Here is a 16,276-nt window from a genome sequence, read left to right on the forward strand (position 1 = left end):
GCCATGTGATCCGTCACGGGGCGGTGAACTCGGCCTGGATTGGCGAGGGCCGCGATCGGCACTGCCATCCCGGTCTAGCCAGCAGCCAGCTGCCCAACTAGCCTCCCGGATGGGGCTAAGAAGCGGAGTCAAGTCTTCTTCTGCACCTGCGACTAGTCTAGCGATTTAGTGAGTACTAAGTCAGTTTACTGATCACTTCATGATCGCTTTGCCAATGCTTGACACATCAAAGCAATGATTACCGACCGGCCAAGGATGAGTACGAGAATTTAGATTGAAGGAGTTCATGTATAATGTTGATATGATTATGTTCTATATATGCAATTTCATCATCTCGTCTCATATACCGGAGAGGCCACCGTTATAGATCATGTCGTGGAATACATAAACAAGAAAAATGGGGCCGCCAATATATGCGGCCCAACGGTGGGACCAGGAAGAAGACAGGAGATGGGACCCGAAGATGTGGGCGGGTATGAGAAGAGAGAAATCAATGCCCAAGCGCTCGGGCATGCAAAAACAAAAAAAAGGGGGGACTCCACCCCCAATGCCAATATGCCATCCCAAAACAATGCTGAATCATGATGATAGGAGAGAAGTAATTTTTGGTTTCAGAAAAACGCCGGACCCGCTATGGTGGTGACAACTTGCCCCAAGACAAAAGAAGAAAAAGGTTCTTCCAGAAACAATCCACGACGAGGGTATCACGTATGATAATGGTACAGAGAATGGAGGATCAGCCGCTGCTGCAAGGTACGATCTCAATAAGCTTCAAGCATCGCACTTGGCGCTTGGCCGGGAACGTAGTAGCCATTCTCCAGATCAGTCGGGGAGAGAGGGATTTCCGCGGTTTGCGGCTCCTTCTCGTTGAATGTTTCCAGGGTTGGTTGAGGAGGTGAAGGGGGCATGGTGTCGTCTTCCGACTCTCCATCGGAGTCGGACAGCAGCTCGGGCGGGGTTTGCCGGGACGGCGAGCGGGTTAGGGTCAATTCTTCCAGATCCTCCTCATCGTCGTACTCAAAGTCGGAATCAGAATCGGAGTCGTAATCCTCCTCGATTTCTTTCTCGGTGATGATGGCCACCGGGGAGGGAGCCCGTCGTCGCACTGGACTGTAGGTAGTGGGCTCATACTGGTCTTCGTCGTAGTCGGAGTCATCCTCGCTGACGTCGGAGTCGGCGTCAGAAAGGTCCTCGGGATCCCAGTCCTCCTCCGGGTCCTCAACGACAGTCTCCGCCCATTGGATGTGTCGAGGCTCGGAGTGGTGGGAGGTCTTGGTCACACCGCTGACGGTCTGGTTGAACCAATGTTCTTGTTCACGTTCGGCATCAGCCAGCTCCAGCATGAGCGAGTCGAGGAGGTTGGCGTGGCCAACCAGAAGGCGGAGATCATGGTCCGCCCGGGAAGCTTCACGGGTGAGCTTCTTGCGGGCGGTGTGGGCGAGATAGTAGGTTTGGGTGATGCTCATTTTCTTTTGTTGGCGACGGCGGGCCAGAGAGGTGAAGTAGGAGCTGAGAGACGGAGTGGAGGAGGGAAGAGAAGAGGAAGAGGGAGGGTGGGAGGAGGGAGTAGAAGTAGAAATTGTGGGGGAAGCAGGAGTTGCCATGGCGCAAATCTCCGGGAGGGCCGTGTTGATGTGCTTGCTAAGGATGCTAGTAAGGATCGCCGAACTTAGAGGCTTAGAGGTGACTCGTTCGCTTTGCGCGGCGCGGTGACTCAGGCTGCCTTTCCTCCTTCCGGCAGTCGACCTATCGACCAATCAACCTTATGGCGGATGGCGGGGCGGTGAGTCAAGGGTCGCTGGTATCGCTGGTATCGCTGGTATCGCTGCAGGCGGATCAATAATGGATCGCAGCAGCGCCTTATCTTTCAGTCTAGTGCGTTTGCGACTGATGCAGTGTGCAGACGCAGACAACGGTGAAAGATACTGATGTCTGAGTGTTGTCGAGCTGGTAGGGGTTCCTGGCGTCCCAATGTCTCCACTAACAATCATGCACTTTCAATAGTCACACAGTAGTGGCCGGCGGGGAAAGGTGGTGGATGGATGTGTTGGTGGTGCGGGATGTATGTGTATGTCGTGATGGTTGCGGTCTGAGGTGGACAAGCGAACAGGCGAGGATTATTAGCTATGTGTTGTGATTGAAGAAGAAGAGAAGAAAAAGAACATTTCAAGATGTACCAGGGAGATAGGGATTGTTTATGATATATCCACTTTCTAGGCTGATTCTTTTTTTTTTCTTTTCGGTGCTTGTCATCCGCTATTTCCAATCCCCGTTTCTTACTTCCTTTTTTCCTTTTTTTTTTTTTTTTTACTCATTACTCTGCTCGTACTCCATCTAAAGTCCGAAAGGCGCGATCGGACGCTCGGCGACAGACCATCCGTGGATCGGAAACTCCGTCAAGGAAAGCCGGATCCACCATCGAAATTCTGCCCTGCACCCAAAATCCCTGCCCAAGAGGGCAATTGCTATCTTCACCGCCCATCAACAAGGCCAATAGTTGCCGCAAGCCAGTGACTCACGTCTGGGCGCCGCCTGCTTATTCCCGTTCCGGGCGATCCCAGCTCAGCAGCAGCACCAAGAAAATCCTGATCGGGTTTCCGATGACCAATCTTTCCGCGCCGTGGTCTCCGGCTGAGCAAATGAAAGAGAGAGAGAAAAAAAAAAGGCTCCCAAGCTAGAAAATTCCAGCAGGTGCCCAGCACACCTGCCCTAGCAAGATTACGATTACTCAACGATTGTCTGCATTAGAAATCCTGACTGCAAACACCATCATTATTCATCATCTTCACTCTTTTGGCGTCTTCGCGCGCCAAGTGTCAAATCTTGATATTTCCACGGTTGATGATCAGTCCAGGGCACCCAGCTGGGCTTGAATCCTTTTATTAATGCTCTTATACTCTGTACAAGTAGAGGGCATACAAGATTTGAGGTACACCACCCCCCTCACTGCTAATTGACTCTTTGACCCTTTTGATTCATAATGGAATTGATTCCTAAGCTCCTACCTAACACATTATCTTTTTGGTCCCCTAACATACGAGTACCCAGCCTCACGATAGTAGTTGACCCCTAGTTGGGCTTTTGCGGACGGGATCCGTGACCCGTCACAAATGAGTTCCCCACCCGACTCAAAAATTTTTTCTTCTTCTGCCGGGCGCAGAAAAGGAATCTGAGGTGCGGTACGGAGTAGCCTATCCGAATAGCCTCTTCGATCCCCAATCCCGTTTGTCAGCCTCCCAGGGTTCTCACGATGAGTAATCCCTGATAAATAAAAGCCGAACTGCTATCCAACTCCGTCCGTCCATGCACCCCTGTAACTGTACAGCACCCTTTGGGACATGGTTGCGAGAAGGAGTCATGACCGAAAACGGATAGGTAAGCAAGCCCACGGGCAGTAAGTCTCGCTCGGTCGGGTTTAGAGAATTGTGAGTTGCAAGATGCTGCCCCTGCGGAGTTCAAACAACAGAGCAGCAAGCAGCAACAGCAGCAGCAGCAGCACAGCACAGCACAGCACAGCACAACAATCAATGCAATTCATATGCGAATACGACGGGTCCCCACCCCCCATCGGGATCCCATCTCCTGCCGTAATTCCGTTTCTGTCTGCCTTATTTTGGCCCCTGCCCTAATCACATACTATACTTTGCTCGTATACCCACTATCTAGTTACTCGTGTCTTGCACATAATTTATCAACTATGTGGAGATAAGGCAATCCAAATTCCTTTCCTTTTCATGTCTATTGCCTAACTTATTACTCATACGCATCTACAGTCCGTCCACGTAGGTCATTTCCCACATCCTTATCATTCGTCACAGAGGTCTGTAGGTAGAAAAGGCACCCAATGGAATTCCTCACCGGCTGCCACATGTTAAAAGACCGTCATTCACGCCTTAATCTTTGTTGAAAGGCAAAGACCCCGAGAACCATCATCGCTTAGGCGTCATCCGCCATCACCTTCTTGGCTTTGTGCGGCTCTCTCCCTCTCTCCCCATTCCTGTCTACCTCTCCACAAGCAACCAGCCTATGCTATGCTTGGCAGGTCAAGATCGCCCGCAAGCGAGGTACAGGCACGCCACGCCATCGCGTATTTTTGAGGCGAGACAATTGGGCTTTGCGAATGCGGAGTAGACTGTTCTTGCCTAGGCGGGATAGTGTTGACTAGTACGTACCTTGGGTGAAGGATAGACCGAGCTGGGGCTGGGGCTGGGGCTGGAGCTGGAGTACGTACGACGTGACTCTGGGTAGGGATTGATCGTCCCTTGGGGGCCACTACAGTACGGAGTAACTAGTTATCTCCTCCCTCGACAAAACGTGTCGTCCGCTTGGCAACGACTCAACGACCAAGCCCCTCCGTGTAGGCAGCGAAAAATCCCCCTGATCGATTGCTTACATGGCTGTGCAGGGTCAAAGTTACCTAGCTGGTCGGTTAGTAGTACATAGTAAGTGAGAGGCGGGCCTGAATAACATGTAGCCCGCGCTAAGTGGCTGTCTCGCGTGTATCGTCGGCTGTAGAGGCTATGACCTGAGTCTGACAACGGAAATCGCCGACTACGCGACCTGAGCGGGAATGATAAGGCTCTCTCGTGAAAATTGGTGAGATTGGCGAGGATGATGACACGAAAGGCCATGTGTTGCTGTGGTTATTGGAACTGATTCAATAGTCGATAATCTGATGATCTATCGTCTATCTGAAACTCCCCCCTAGCTGGCACAGCACAGCCCCTCGAAAAGGAAGCGGAGCAAAGTGCGGAGAAAGATAGGCGGACGGATTTCCGAAACTAATCCCACCTTGGCTGCCCATTGGTCATGTGACAGAGGTGCCACCATGTCGGCGTGTCGGAGATAACAGATCTCCATTGGTGTCCACCACAGAACCACAGAAAGGCTATCTTGCCTGGCGAGAGCAGCCTCGATCAGGGCATCTGGAACAACAATGATGCCCATGATGAGGTCAATGACGAGGGGAACTGTAAACAGTCTCCGCCGCGCCGCCCTCCTTCCTCGTCATCATCATTCGCCATCGCCATCATATTGCTGGAGTCCACACGTCCACACATTCTAACGATCATTTGATCATCCATGATCATCGCAGCCCACTGCGGCAGAATGGATTCTTCAGACCATACGCAGAGCAGAGAAAAAGAGTCTGGAGCGGGCAGCAACTCCATTCATAGTGGGGAAATGACATGGCGGGGGGGATGGGGGGGGGGGGGGGGGGGTGCTTGCATAATCGCAAGAAAACGAACGGCAACCTAATTTCACGCTACGAGTATCAACCACCCAAAATGACAAATCGTTCTAGACCAGAACATACCCAAAAACCACAACACCGCACTTAGAAGCTGGCAAAAACCGACGATCGGGATCCCCCCCCAGAACCTTAACTCTCTAATCTAATACCACACATTACCGACCATCGGGACTACTGAGTAGCGGGTTCCAAGCTGCAAACGTCAATCCATCATCACAGTTTCGGGTCTGGACGGATTCAGCAATTGACATCTTACATTTCTACCGGCAGGCTTATCACCACGCGAAGCGAAGGCAAAACAAACATCCCAATAATGACACTCCACATCAACAGGAGCAGATTTGCCTCCCAGCGAACGCCATGCAATACGTCGACGATTTCGTGATCGTCACTGATAAGGACAGGCAGCAGCCCTCTGTAGACTTTGACGTACGGGTTAGTGCTGATTGACCATAGGTAGACGAGACCACTAACATCATCATACCTCACCTCTCCCAAGATTGTTGTCCTACCTCATGAACCGCGATCATCCTGAAGATCCCACCTGAAAGGTCAATACTTTGGGGGGATTGGTGGTCGTACACAAATAAAAAGTTGGGACTTGCTGCGCTGCTGTGTAAGCTGCAAGTCAGTCAGTAAGGTCAGTCCTTGACGTCAACGACCTGACCCTTAGGCCTTCCCCTCCCCCCTCCCCCCTCCCCGGGCTGCTTGACCTCATCTTCGGGATACGGGTGATTACCGTACAGGGGGTGGGCGATCATGATCCGAGATCCGGAGCTACAGTAAGGAGTATCGTAAGTTAGGGTTCTTCAGCAGTCGGTGACTTCATCGCTCTTCTTCATTGCATGTGGTGAATAGCGGGGTGTACACTACAGAGTAGGAGATGGGTAGACGTCAGTCACACGATCCCCTCTTCATCAACACCATCGACAGCAACTCGAATAAAACCACCGGGTGACCTACTGTGTAGCTCACAGGCCACACAAACCAACTGCACATCCAGCATGACCTGAAAGCATCGCATCCGGAGAGATCCGCCTCCCCGCACAGAAGCATAGCCTACACAAAAACAAGCATGAAACATAAGCACAGCACAGCACAGCACAGCACAACTAATGCCCCCCAAAGAACGGAGCCAATGTCAAACCGCGGAACAAACTCGGCCTTCTCGCTCTCCGACCTTCCGCCCACCCCACACCCTTTCAAAAGTGGCCCTAGCTCGGCCTTAGGTAGGTATCGAGAAAACAGTGAACCCCTAAAAATTCACGGAACCGCGCAAATCCGTAAACCCCGTCTAGCCTAACTAGCACTAACTTACTACGTACCGTATTCATATCTAGCCAACTTGGGGGGGGGGGGGGCCAAGTAGGCTACCCGTTGTACCCGTGCGTGCCGGATTCCGGAACATCAGCCTTCCTCACCTCGCTATCCACACCCACACATCTGCATCTGCATCCTGCCCCCCGATTCTCATGTGAGGGCTATCAACGGATACACGGATACACGGATGAGAAAGGAGGGTCTTGGCGTTGGCATGTGGATGTTTCATATGGTACAGTATACCCACCACACTGCCCATACTGGAGGAGTACTTTTACCCTGAGGGGGTTTGAGGGCATTGAGGGGATTGATTCTGCCGGTTTTATTCTTGTCAGACTTTATTTCTCCGAATCGCCTATAGCCTAACTTATAAAGTATGAGTCACTGTAAGGTTTTATTCAGGGAGGTACTCCGTAGTTATCTAGTGGATGCTTAAGCTTCTGCGCATTCCTTTTCGAATTTAGTTGAATCAAAGGAATCGTAGACATAGAAGGATATGCACAAGGTACGGTATGCTCCGGTCGGAATTACGCCAGGGGGGGGGAAAGAAGGGACAGGGTGTTTCAGGCCGATTCATTCCCGGTTGGAGTTGAGGGTGTCTGGATCTTGACTCTGTTTCTCAGTGGTAGGAGTAATGAACTAGACTATACTATCCCGTGCTATACTTTACTGACTACAGCTTACTCTGTTGGCTATCGGGCTATCTGACTGCCAAATGCTTGTCTATAAATGCTGCGAGCATGCTACTGCAAATTCAATGTGTGCTGTACTGTACTTTTGTCTGATGCTTTGTCTGTGTATAATTCCAAAGGGGTGTGCTACGGAGCACTTAGCTTATGCATATCTTGTGCTATGGGTGTGTGGAGGAGGGGAGGCCATTGGGTATTTACTGGAGGGTGAAAGCTTACTCGATGCCCTTCCCTGTACGTGGCACGCTGTTGCGGACTGACAGCTGACGATCCGGGGTCCATGCTTGGTCCACTGAATGGGTGGTTGCCTTTGTTCTACGGCTTTTGTTGCAATGGGGTTTGTGCTGGAAGCATGTGACTGTGCTGTACCTTGCTACTGCTGTGCATCTCTACGGAGTGCCTTTTCTTTTCTGCTCTCATTTACTTTACAATCCCCCAATGTACAGTACACACACACACACACACACACACACACACACCACCACCACCATCTCCACTCCGCATAAATTGCAGTCCACTATTAACATTCATGTTCATGTTCATGTTCACATAAAGTTCATATCCACACTACAAAGCCAACCCAACCAACCACAGACCAACCCCTAAATCCCAATGAGAATCAAGCTCAATCCCCCCCACCAAACAAACTCCCCCAATCCTCCCCCTTCTTCCGCATCCAGCGCATCCACCACCACCACGGCTCCGACGCCTCCAGCTCCCCGTCCCCGTGCCCCTCCCCCTCCCCCGAAACCTCACACGGCAACAGAATCGCATGGTCCAACGCATGCGGCAACCCTCGATGCCGCCCGCGCACCTGCATGGCGATGATGATCGCCTTCGCGGGGCCCGAGAACTGGCCGCACAGGCTCGTCTCCGCGCCCGGGTAGCCCAGTGACAGGCCCACGGTGCCGTAGGCGGACACGATCTCGAACAGGATGGGGAACAGCGCGAACGCGTCGCGGTCGTCCGCCTCGCGCGCCTGCAGCCGGGGGCCCTCGGCCACGGCGATCAGGAAGAAGCCCAGCATCACGTACCAGAGGTCGAAGCCCAGCTGGCGCTGGATGTGGGCGGCCAGCGAGTCCGCCGAGGGGTGGGCGGGCTGTGCATCCGAGGCGGATGAGAGGGTGTCGTCGTTGTAAAAAATGCCGAGGCTGCGTTCTTCGTAGACGTTGGTCTTGCGGATGGCGATCGCGTTCGGGAAGGCGGAGATGTACATCATCACCAGGAAGGAGACTTGCGTGGCCGGGTGCAGGGTCGTCAGCGGGGTGATGCTGAAGCCGGCGGTGCGGGTCGAGGCGATTTGGAAGAGGCCGTTGACTAGCCGGAGGCCCGGGGTGATGGTGGGGTTTTGCGGGGTCTGTGTTCAAACGGTTATTGATCAAGTAAGGGTGGAGGAGGCAGCGCAGGACTTGCCTCTTGGAGGGTGTAGAAGATGAGCAGGTCGATCGCGTTGAGCAGCAGGAGAACGGCCGACAGTCGCCACGTCTCCGCGCTGGGGAACAGCAGCGTGAAGCACCGACGCGGGTGTTCCAGCAGGTACTCCAGCTCGTCGTCCAGCGGGGACCCGTACGTGGTGAACTGCGAGAGCGTCCAGATGATGAAGCGGAGCATGCACGGGAAGCCCGTGTTGCCGACGACCACGAGGAAGGTCATCACGAGGAGGGGGAACGCCGCGGTCTGGAACGCATCCATCGAGTCCGGCGTCAGGGTGAACCCCAGGTCGTTGAAGGCCGACCCGGCCGTGAAGATCGCCCACCACGGCCGGCTGATGCCCGCGTCCGCGAGCACCTGGCTGTAATGGCGGTTCGGCAGCACCCACAGCAGGAACAGCACGATCCCCAGCACGTGGAACACCACGAAGTAGCACACGAGGATGACGAACAGCGTCTTCAGCGCCCGGTACTCGATCCCGCCCAGCTCCTCCTTCTGCGCCTCGTCCCAGTCCGCGTAGCTGGCGATCGACGACTGCCACAGCAGCGCCGGCAGGGCGTCGAGATCGTGGCACGACCGTTGGAGCACCGGCGAGTCATACTCCGACAGCGAGCGCCGCGAGCGCGTCCCGGACATCGACCGGCGATGGTGGTGTTTGATCTCATACTCGGCCTCCGAGTCACAGAAGGTGATGTGCGGACTCGTTGATCCCGCCGCCGCAGCGCCATACCTCCGGCCGGAGGAGTAACCGATCAACTCGGAGGTTCGGTCCTCGCCATCGCCCACCTCTAACAGAGGTTGCTCCTCGGCGGGTCTCTCAGCCGAAATCGTTCGAGGAACAGGAGGAGGAGGGGGAGGCCGGTTCTCGATCCCTCCTTCCAGCAGCAGGCCTTGATTCCATTTGTTCCGCTGCGTGCGGCATAGCACTTTGGCTTCATGGATAACGCCGCGGAACCGCTTGCGGAACCAGTAGAGCCGAATCACGACGAGCAGCGAGTTGATGAAGATCACATTGGTCACCATCGACACCCCCCAGAGGGTGACCTGCTGGACCACATGCAGTCGGTTGAGGTCGATAGAGTTCAGCCCCGTCTGGGTGGCTGCACCGGAGGCGAGAAGCAAGGCATCCAGGTACGACAGCCCTCCGGCCAGATAGAGAACCAGCGACGACACCAGCGCCCAGGCAATGATATAGATATAGTGATGGTAGCGTCGCAGGGGTGACTTGGACGGCTCGTGGGTGAGAGGCATGCGGTTTGGGAATGTTCTATAAGCCGATGAAGAGAACCCGGTATCTGTCGTCGATGGGAAAGAAAAAAAAATAATGGCGGAGCCAAAAAGAGGTGAAAAAGCTGTTCTTCCCAAAAGACACGGGGAATTAAATACCTCCACAAAAAAAGGCTCTCGTCTCCTTGCGTAGATTCGGGGGGAGGGAGTGGCTAGCAAGAGCCCACAAATGCCTCACGCAAATGCATGCTGAATATTGGATGATCGGATCGACTGTGCTGATTCCTACTACAACAGAGAAAGAACAAGGTATCAAGGAGCTACTAGGTAGCTATACTTGCTCCCAATCAAGCTTGGGCCAGTCCCACACTTTATATAGCTGACTGGTCTTCCAAGACATCTACCGTCGAATTCCTGGGGAAGTGGTTATCTTCCAAGGGGGAGGAAAGGGGAGCTTGCAGATTTTGCCATCCCGGTGTGAGGTTGCACCGCAGGAAGCCGGGAGGAAACTGCATTCAGGTTCAATGAGGATTTCCTCTTGCAAAAATTGGTTGGAATTAATCGCTCATAGTGATTTGAAGCTTGGCACGCAACCACTGACGCACGGTCCATAGGTTGGCTAACTTTAAAACCTTCTTTGGGTTTCTTCTTCAGCGTTGAAGAAACCGGATCGGCGTCTCACAATTGGCCGGGAATCATTCCTCGAATTGGGGACAAACTTGCTTGGGGGTTCCAGGGCTGGTGTGGCTGTTGCAGGAACCAGGGGCCGCGGCCGAATCGGTGAGAAAGTCGGTGGCATATGCGTGTCTGCGCCATCCTCAGACCTGTCAGGTGTGGGTGCGACCAAGGAATTGGTTGTGTGGCCTGCACTTGAGCGTCAGGCTGTCAGGTTATAAAGTGAGGTTGTAGTCGGGATGACCTCCTCCAATCTCCAGAAAGAAGGGTGGGTGCTGTTGCCTGAGGAAGAAATACACAAGCCCTTCGATAACTGTCATTTGACCTACTTGAGCTGTCTCGGTTGAATGCCATCAATTGCACTTACAAAGTACAAGTCTACCAAGATTAAGGCTTACGAGTGAGAAAGCGTATTGCAAGCAAACACCAGCATCATCCAAGACAAGATATGTATTGCGGACCTGAACCAAGGTAGACCACCCTAATCCAGCCGACTGTTTTTAAAAATTATAGATAAGAAGAAGATTATAACAACTCTTTCCGTGCAACCCGTCTCTGCACCCACGATCCTTCCACTGTCGTCACATCAAATCTAGCAAGACACACCGGAGGGCAAGTTCTCGCACTTGCTGCTGGTCTTTCCACCGGTGACATCGACGCCGCTCCAGGTGAAGTCAGTGCAGCTGCCGTCGCCGCAGAGGATGTAGATCTCGGTGGCATCGCTCTCGACGCTACCGGTGACCTTCTCCATCTTGACGCCGGAGATCTTGACGCCGTCGGTGGGGGTACCGGTGGGGCTGCCGTTCTCGTAGTCCTGCTCGATGACGATACCATAGTCGGTGATGTCGGAGATCTTGATGTTGGAGAAGGTGATGTCCTCGACCTCACCGGTGGCGTCGTAGACGGTCTTGATGCGGACACCGTTCTCGGAGTCGGTGACGGTCGAGTCGATGAAGGTGACGTTCTTGACGGTGTTGTCGTCGCGGCCGCCGACGGAGCCGATGGAGAGACCGTGGCCGCCGGAGCAAGTACCACCGGAGAAGTAGATGTTCTGCGAGGAGAAAAGGATTAATACCAGCGATCAATTGGTCGGTCCGAGGTTGTTGCGGCTTGAGGTCCTTTTTCCAACGCCATCTGTGGGAAACACATACCTCGCCCGAGTTGATAGCGACACAGTCGTCCTGGTTCTTGACGGTGGCACCGGTGATGGTGATGTAGGTACTCTCGCTGATGTCGAAACCGTCGGTGTTGTGACCGCCGTTGTCGTCACCGTCGCTGTTGTCGATGGTCACGTCCTCGATGGTAAGGTAGTCCGACTCGACGGAGATGGCCTGGACGGGGGTGTTCTTGATCTGCAGGCCCTTGATGACCGAGTTGTCCAGGGAGTGGGCGTAGAAGAACTTGGGCTTGGTCTTGCCGCCGTTGGTGCCCTCGCCGTCCCACCACTTGGCACCGTTGCCGTCGAGGACCGCTCCGGAAGACTGGGTGACGGTGATGTCCTTGCCGGAGATGTACAGGAGGGGTCCATCCCACTCCTCGTACTCCCAGGTAGTGGTGCCCTCGAAGGTGACCTGAATTGGACATGAATTCGTCAGTATGCGGTTCGATGGGAAGCACACTGGAAGGTGTGCAATCGAGAGATACTGGGGTTGAGGCAGGAACTTACGGTGGTACCGCTCTTCAGGTCCTTGAGGTTGAGAGTCTCACCAGCAGGAACGGTGATGTCCTTGAGAACGATGTCCGTGCAGGAAGTCTTACTCTCGGAGGCCTGAGCAGCCGAGGTGAAGGTGCAGGTGGAGCGCTTGGCAAAGTCCGAAGCACGGGTGGCAGGGGCAGCAGACACCAAAGCAGTGGCCAGGGTGGCAGCGCAAAGCAGGGAAGACTGGATAGAAGGCATGGTGAGAGGGATTTTATCTGATCAACAGAGTAAGTTCAAAGAGAGACTGTTCTGATCTACAGAACGGAGACAACGAGAGAGAGACAAGGAGAAGAACGAAGGAATGATTGGCTTGGATGAAGAAAACAGCCGAGACAGCAGGGCGACGAGGCCCTTTTATAAGTTGCAAGAACTTCTTGGTGGATTCTGAAGCTATCCATTTCCAAGTTTGTCCCTGAAGGTTTCTGGGGGGCAACCCGGCGAGGCTTGAACGGGCAGGCATTGCTAAGGCTGCTATCAATCTGTAACGGGCTAGCCCCTACTCAGAACGCTAAGTCGAGTGGGCCAACGCGGCATTTTCTTAATTGAACTTGGCTTTTAGTCGTGGGGGCATCGGCCATCCCTATGCGTCAGCTTCATCAACTGCGGCCACTCAATACGACTACTTCTGATCTGAAAGAAACTGTGTCAGTTGTGCAAACGTTCACAGTTGACGAGGAAGAGAGCGAAAGGAAAACCAGTGATCACTGATCCTCGCATGTTCCAGGCGGGAGAGAGATGGCTATGATGATCCGGCAGCCACAAGCGAAGCAGCGGAAACCGATCAGAGTTCTGTTCTTCCCGTTCGACCCACCGCAGTGGAAAACAATCAGGGGAAGTTGCTTTTCCTCATCGAAGCTTTTGGCGAAGCAATCACGAAACACCTCAGCAATTTCCGTCGCAGGACCCTCTTTCAAACCGAGCCCCCGGCAACGGAGACTAGACCGGAATAACACAAGCCCTACACAATCCGTTGGGAACTTCGTATAGCAATGATAGATTGATGTCGGCAATCCAGACCCCCGAGGACGAATAGCTCCGCTGATCCATGCCGATTACGAGGTCTGATTTCTCCACTGATCAATATTCTCAAGAGCCACCCGTAGCGAAAGCAATATCGATTTCATTTCGTTCGGCAAACCTCAACAGGGAGCAATCTACTCTCGCCTTGAAGAAAGGCACGCCAATGAGAGCTGTTATAGGGAGCACCATCTTGACCCATCGGGTTTCATTTGGCTCGCCGCTGGAAAACTCCTGGCTGAACTTCCCACAACCCCCGGTCCAATGACAGGTCACCTACAGCCCTTCCATGATGAAATTTCAGCCGAAGTTTGGACCCTGGAAATAATGCAGGAACGGTGCAGGGGAAAACGGTTGCTCTCGACCCATCCCGGCGTGCCGACCAGGCCACAGATGCTCTCGTCTCGAGGTCCGCAATCAATACCAAATCGACGAGTTCGAGTAGACGCGTCGAGAGATATAGTACTGCTTCTTATGCATACAAGCCAGCGAATTATCGTGGCCCGTGGAGTATCAAGTCACCGACCGGTCCACTGCGAAATGAATCAATCGAGCGGATATCACGGCTTCAACGGAGGGATTCACTCAGTACCAAGGTATTCGGTAGGTCGTGGACCGGTTCGGGGGAGATCAAAATCATGCCCAGAGAAAGCTCCCTCCCATCCCTGACCCCAGGCAAAGCTTGGAGATTGCTTGATTGTGCTCTGCCCCAATCACGTCGGCTCGCCGGTCTCTCCACCGTTGATCTTGTCTCAAAAATAACCCTCTCCACTGAGAGAGCGGTGAATGTGATTGAGAATAATGAAACCTCAAATATACCTACTCAATACAGAGGGTAACGTGATGCAGGGATTTATCCAAGCACGCCAGAGGCATGGATCACTTTCGGCTTAACGTCGGCTGTTCTGAGGGTCAGACACGCATGCTAAGCATCCAGCGAACAAGAATCTAGGTAAAACACGCCACAAGCTCCTCCAGGCTTGAAGAAGAATGACTTCTACGTAGCATGCACGATTGCGAAACTGGGTAGGGGTGAAGCAGTTTGTAGCATAAACGGCCGGGTATACGTACCACATTCCCCACACTACCCCCAAAAGCAGCACTAGTATCTCCGAACATCGGCCCTGCTAACCAGTCAGCACTCGGCCTTAAGGGGTCCTACCCCCGACACATGACCATTTCGGGCTGGTTGAGTTTCATGTCGATTGCCGGGCAGACAGTGGAGTGCTAGGGAAGTTCTAGAATTGTTGACGATTCACATAGGAGGTCTTGGGAACTTTCCAAGCACAACGGACACTGGCAACTCCGGGATTTGGGGTATATAAACACGTCATACCACTACACATATTACCTTAAATGCTTTCCCTACTTTCCCTGCTCTTCCTACTTCCCTTCCTCCCAAGCAACGTCTTTTCTTATCCCTTTCTCTTGTTAGAAAACAGTTATATGCGTGCGCCCCAACAGAACAACCATAGATTCAAGAACATTTCACCGCTAGCCCAACAACACCTAGGTTCGCTCTTTCATTCCAAAGCTCAAATCAGCACACCATCATCAAAGCATCAAACCCTCCTTCACCTTCAAGCAGCACAAATAGTCCCATTTACCAACCTACACCGAACCTCCAACCACCTAAACCCCCAACCCAAGAAAACTCAAGCAAACCCGAACCACTCCATATCCCTCTCCCCATGAATCGGCACCGTGTGCCCGACTCCAGTAGCAAAGATGCCCTGCAATCCCGGTCCCCACACCGTGGTCTCATAATTCGCCTCGGGGGTGCTCGGCTCCGTCGCCTGGGGCGCATCGTAGTTATACCCCCAGACGCCGGCCCACTGCTTGACGGTCTCATAGTAATTCTGCGGGTAGAGGGTGGTGTCGACGCTGCCGTGGTAGATCTGCATGCGGGGGCGGGCGCCGGCGTACGCGGGGTCCATGGCCTCGGCGATGCTGGCCCAGTGCGCCGGGGTGGTGATCGACTCGCCCAGGGCGCAGGTGCTGTTCCACGCGTCGACCTGGTGGGTGGCGCTGGAGAAGCAGCCGGCGGGCACGCCGGAGTAGACGGTCGCGGCGGCGAAGAGGTTGGGGTAGGTGGCTGCCATTACGTTCTGGATCATCCTCGTTATCATTAGTGATGGTCTTGCGGTGGGTGGCGGCGTGGGTGAGGTTTGACGTTTGATGGGGATGAGGGGACGTACCGTCATCATGGCGCCGGAACTTGTTCCCGTCACAAACACCTTGCTGGTGTCCGCTTTGTACGTCGCGATCGTCCAGGTGACCATGTTGGCGATGGAGTTGCTGTTGCCCCCGCCGTTGTGGGTGAGCGTCGCCGGCGAGCTGACGTCCCAGCAGGTGCCCGAGTACGGGCTCTGCGGGTAGATGACAATGAAGCCGTATTGCTCGGCCAGCGTCGCGTAGGGCGAGCCGCTGTAGTACGCGGATGCCGTGCCGGTGCCTAATGCCCCGGAAGGTTAGGCTTTCCATCTGGAAAAGGCTGGGGACGGGGACGGGGACGGGGACAAAACGGAGGGAAGGCACAGACAGTAATGGATGGCAACAATGATTCCGGGCTTGGTGGCCAGATTCGTCGGCACGTAGATGTACATGCCCACGTTGGTAGGGTTGCTACCGAAGCTGGTGACCTGCTGTAGAGAGCCGGCTCGAGGGTAGACTGCCGAGTCCCGGTTCCCTAAAACACCAGCCTTGCATGACAGTGCGCACAGCACGCAGGTGAGCAGAAGTGAGAGGCAAAGCATCATTTAATGTTGTAACTTGGTCTCAATGCAAGGAGATAATGGTGAAGAAGTGAGTAGTTGTTCTCTGCATCTCTGAAGGTGTGTGTATATATATATATATACAAGCCCTTCACGGCTAAATCCAGACCTTGTACACTATCAACCTGAAATCGATCCGCGACAAACTCCACTTCTGCCTCTATAGGCCAAGTCGATAGGAGGAGGCGGG

The 16,276-nt window shown here is 53.7% G+C and overlaps 5 protein-coding genes across 5 annotated transcripts; all 5 read right to left on the minus strand.

Moving 5' to 3' along the window:
* Nucleotides 1-673: 673 nt before the first annotated feature.
* BO72DRAFT_179596 (uncharacterized protein) lies at nucleotides 674-1,795 on the minus strand. Its single transcript, XM_040939458.1, has one exon. It carries the CDS (start codon nucleotides 1,602-1,604, stop codon nucleotides 762-764), a length of 843 nt encoding a protein of 280 aa, XP_040805847.1. The 5' UTR covers nucleotides 1,605-1,795; the 3' UTR covers nucleotides 674-761.
* Nucleotides 1,796-5,383: 3,588 nt separating this feature from the next.
* On the minus strand, nucleotides 5,384-6,172 carry BO72DRAFT_179698 (uncharacterized protein). The gene is made up of 4 exons (XM_040939459.1): nucleotides 5,999-6,172; nucleotides 5,744-5,875; nucleotides 5,511-5,669; nucleotides 5,384-5,447 (listed from the first exon to the last, which is right to left on the minus strand). The coding sequence occupies exons 1-4, from the start codon at nucleotides 6,013-6,015 to the stop codon at nucleotides 5,426-5,428; spliced, it is 330 nt and encodes a 109-aa protein (XP_040805848.1). The 5' UTR covers nucleotides 6,016-6,172; the 3' UTR covers nucleotides 5,384-5,425.
* An 881-nt stretch (nucleotides 6,173-7,053) lies between these two features.
* Nucleotides 7,054-10,379, minus strand: BO72DRAFT_482988 (potassium transporter). Its single transcript, XM_040947768.1, has 6 exons — nucleotides 8,731-10,379; nucleotides 8,078-8,620; nucleotides 7,739-7,780; nucleotides 7,483-7,578; nucleotides 7,259-7,297; nucleotides 7,054-7,186 (listed from the first exon to the last, which is right to left on the minus strand). The coding sequence occupies exons 1-6, from the start codon at nucleotides 9,943-9,945 to the stop codon at nucleotides 7,148-7,150; spliced, it is 1,974 nt and encodes a 657-aa protein (XP_040805849.1). The 5' UTR covers nucleotides 9,946-10,379; the 3' UTR covers nucleotides 7,054-7,147.
* Nucleotides 10,380-11,085: 706 nt separating this feature from the next.
* Nucleotides 11,086-12,704, minus strand: BO72DRAFT_524248 (glycoside hydrolase family 28 protein). Its single transcript, XM_040949852.1, has 3 exons — nucleotides 12,263-12,704; nucleotides 11,748-12,167; nucleotides 11,086-11,647 (listed from the first exon to the last, which is right to left on the minus strand). Exons 1-3 carry the CDS (start codon nucleotides 12,491-12,493, stop codon nucleotides 11,189-11,191), a joined length of 1,110 nt encoding a protein of 369 aa, XP_040805850.1. The 5' UTR covers nucleotides 12,494-12,704; the 3' UTR covers nucleotides 11,086-11,188.
* Nucleotides 12,705-14,785: 2,081 nt separating this feature from the next.
* Nucleotides 14,786-15,975, minus strand: BO72DRAFT_395752 (acetyl xylan esterase). The gene is made up of 3 exons (XM_040942010.1): nucleotides 15,855-15,975; nucleotides 15,511-15,767; nucleotides 14,786-15,420 (listed from the first exon to the last, which is right to left on the minus strand). The coding sequence occupies exons 1-3, from the start codon at nucleotides 15,916-15,918 to the stop codon at nucleotides 14,968-14,970; spliced, it is 774 nt and encodes a 257-aa protein (XP_040805851.1). The 5' UTR covers nucleotides 15,919-15,975; the 3' UTR covers nucleotides 14,786-14,967.
* Nucleotides 15,976-16,276: the final 301 nt, after the last annotated feature.

This window comes from Aspergillus fijiensis (genome assembly GCF_003184825.1).
Source record: "Aspergillus fijiensis CBS 313.89 unplaced genomic scaffold BO72scaffold_4, whole genome shotgun sequence".
Classification (NCBI taxonomy): Eukaryota; Fungi; Ascomycota; class Eurotiomycetes; order Eurotiales; family Aspergillaceae; genus Aspergillus; species Aspergillus fijiensis.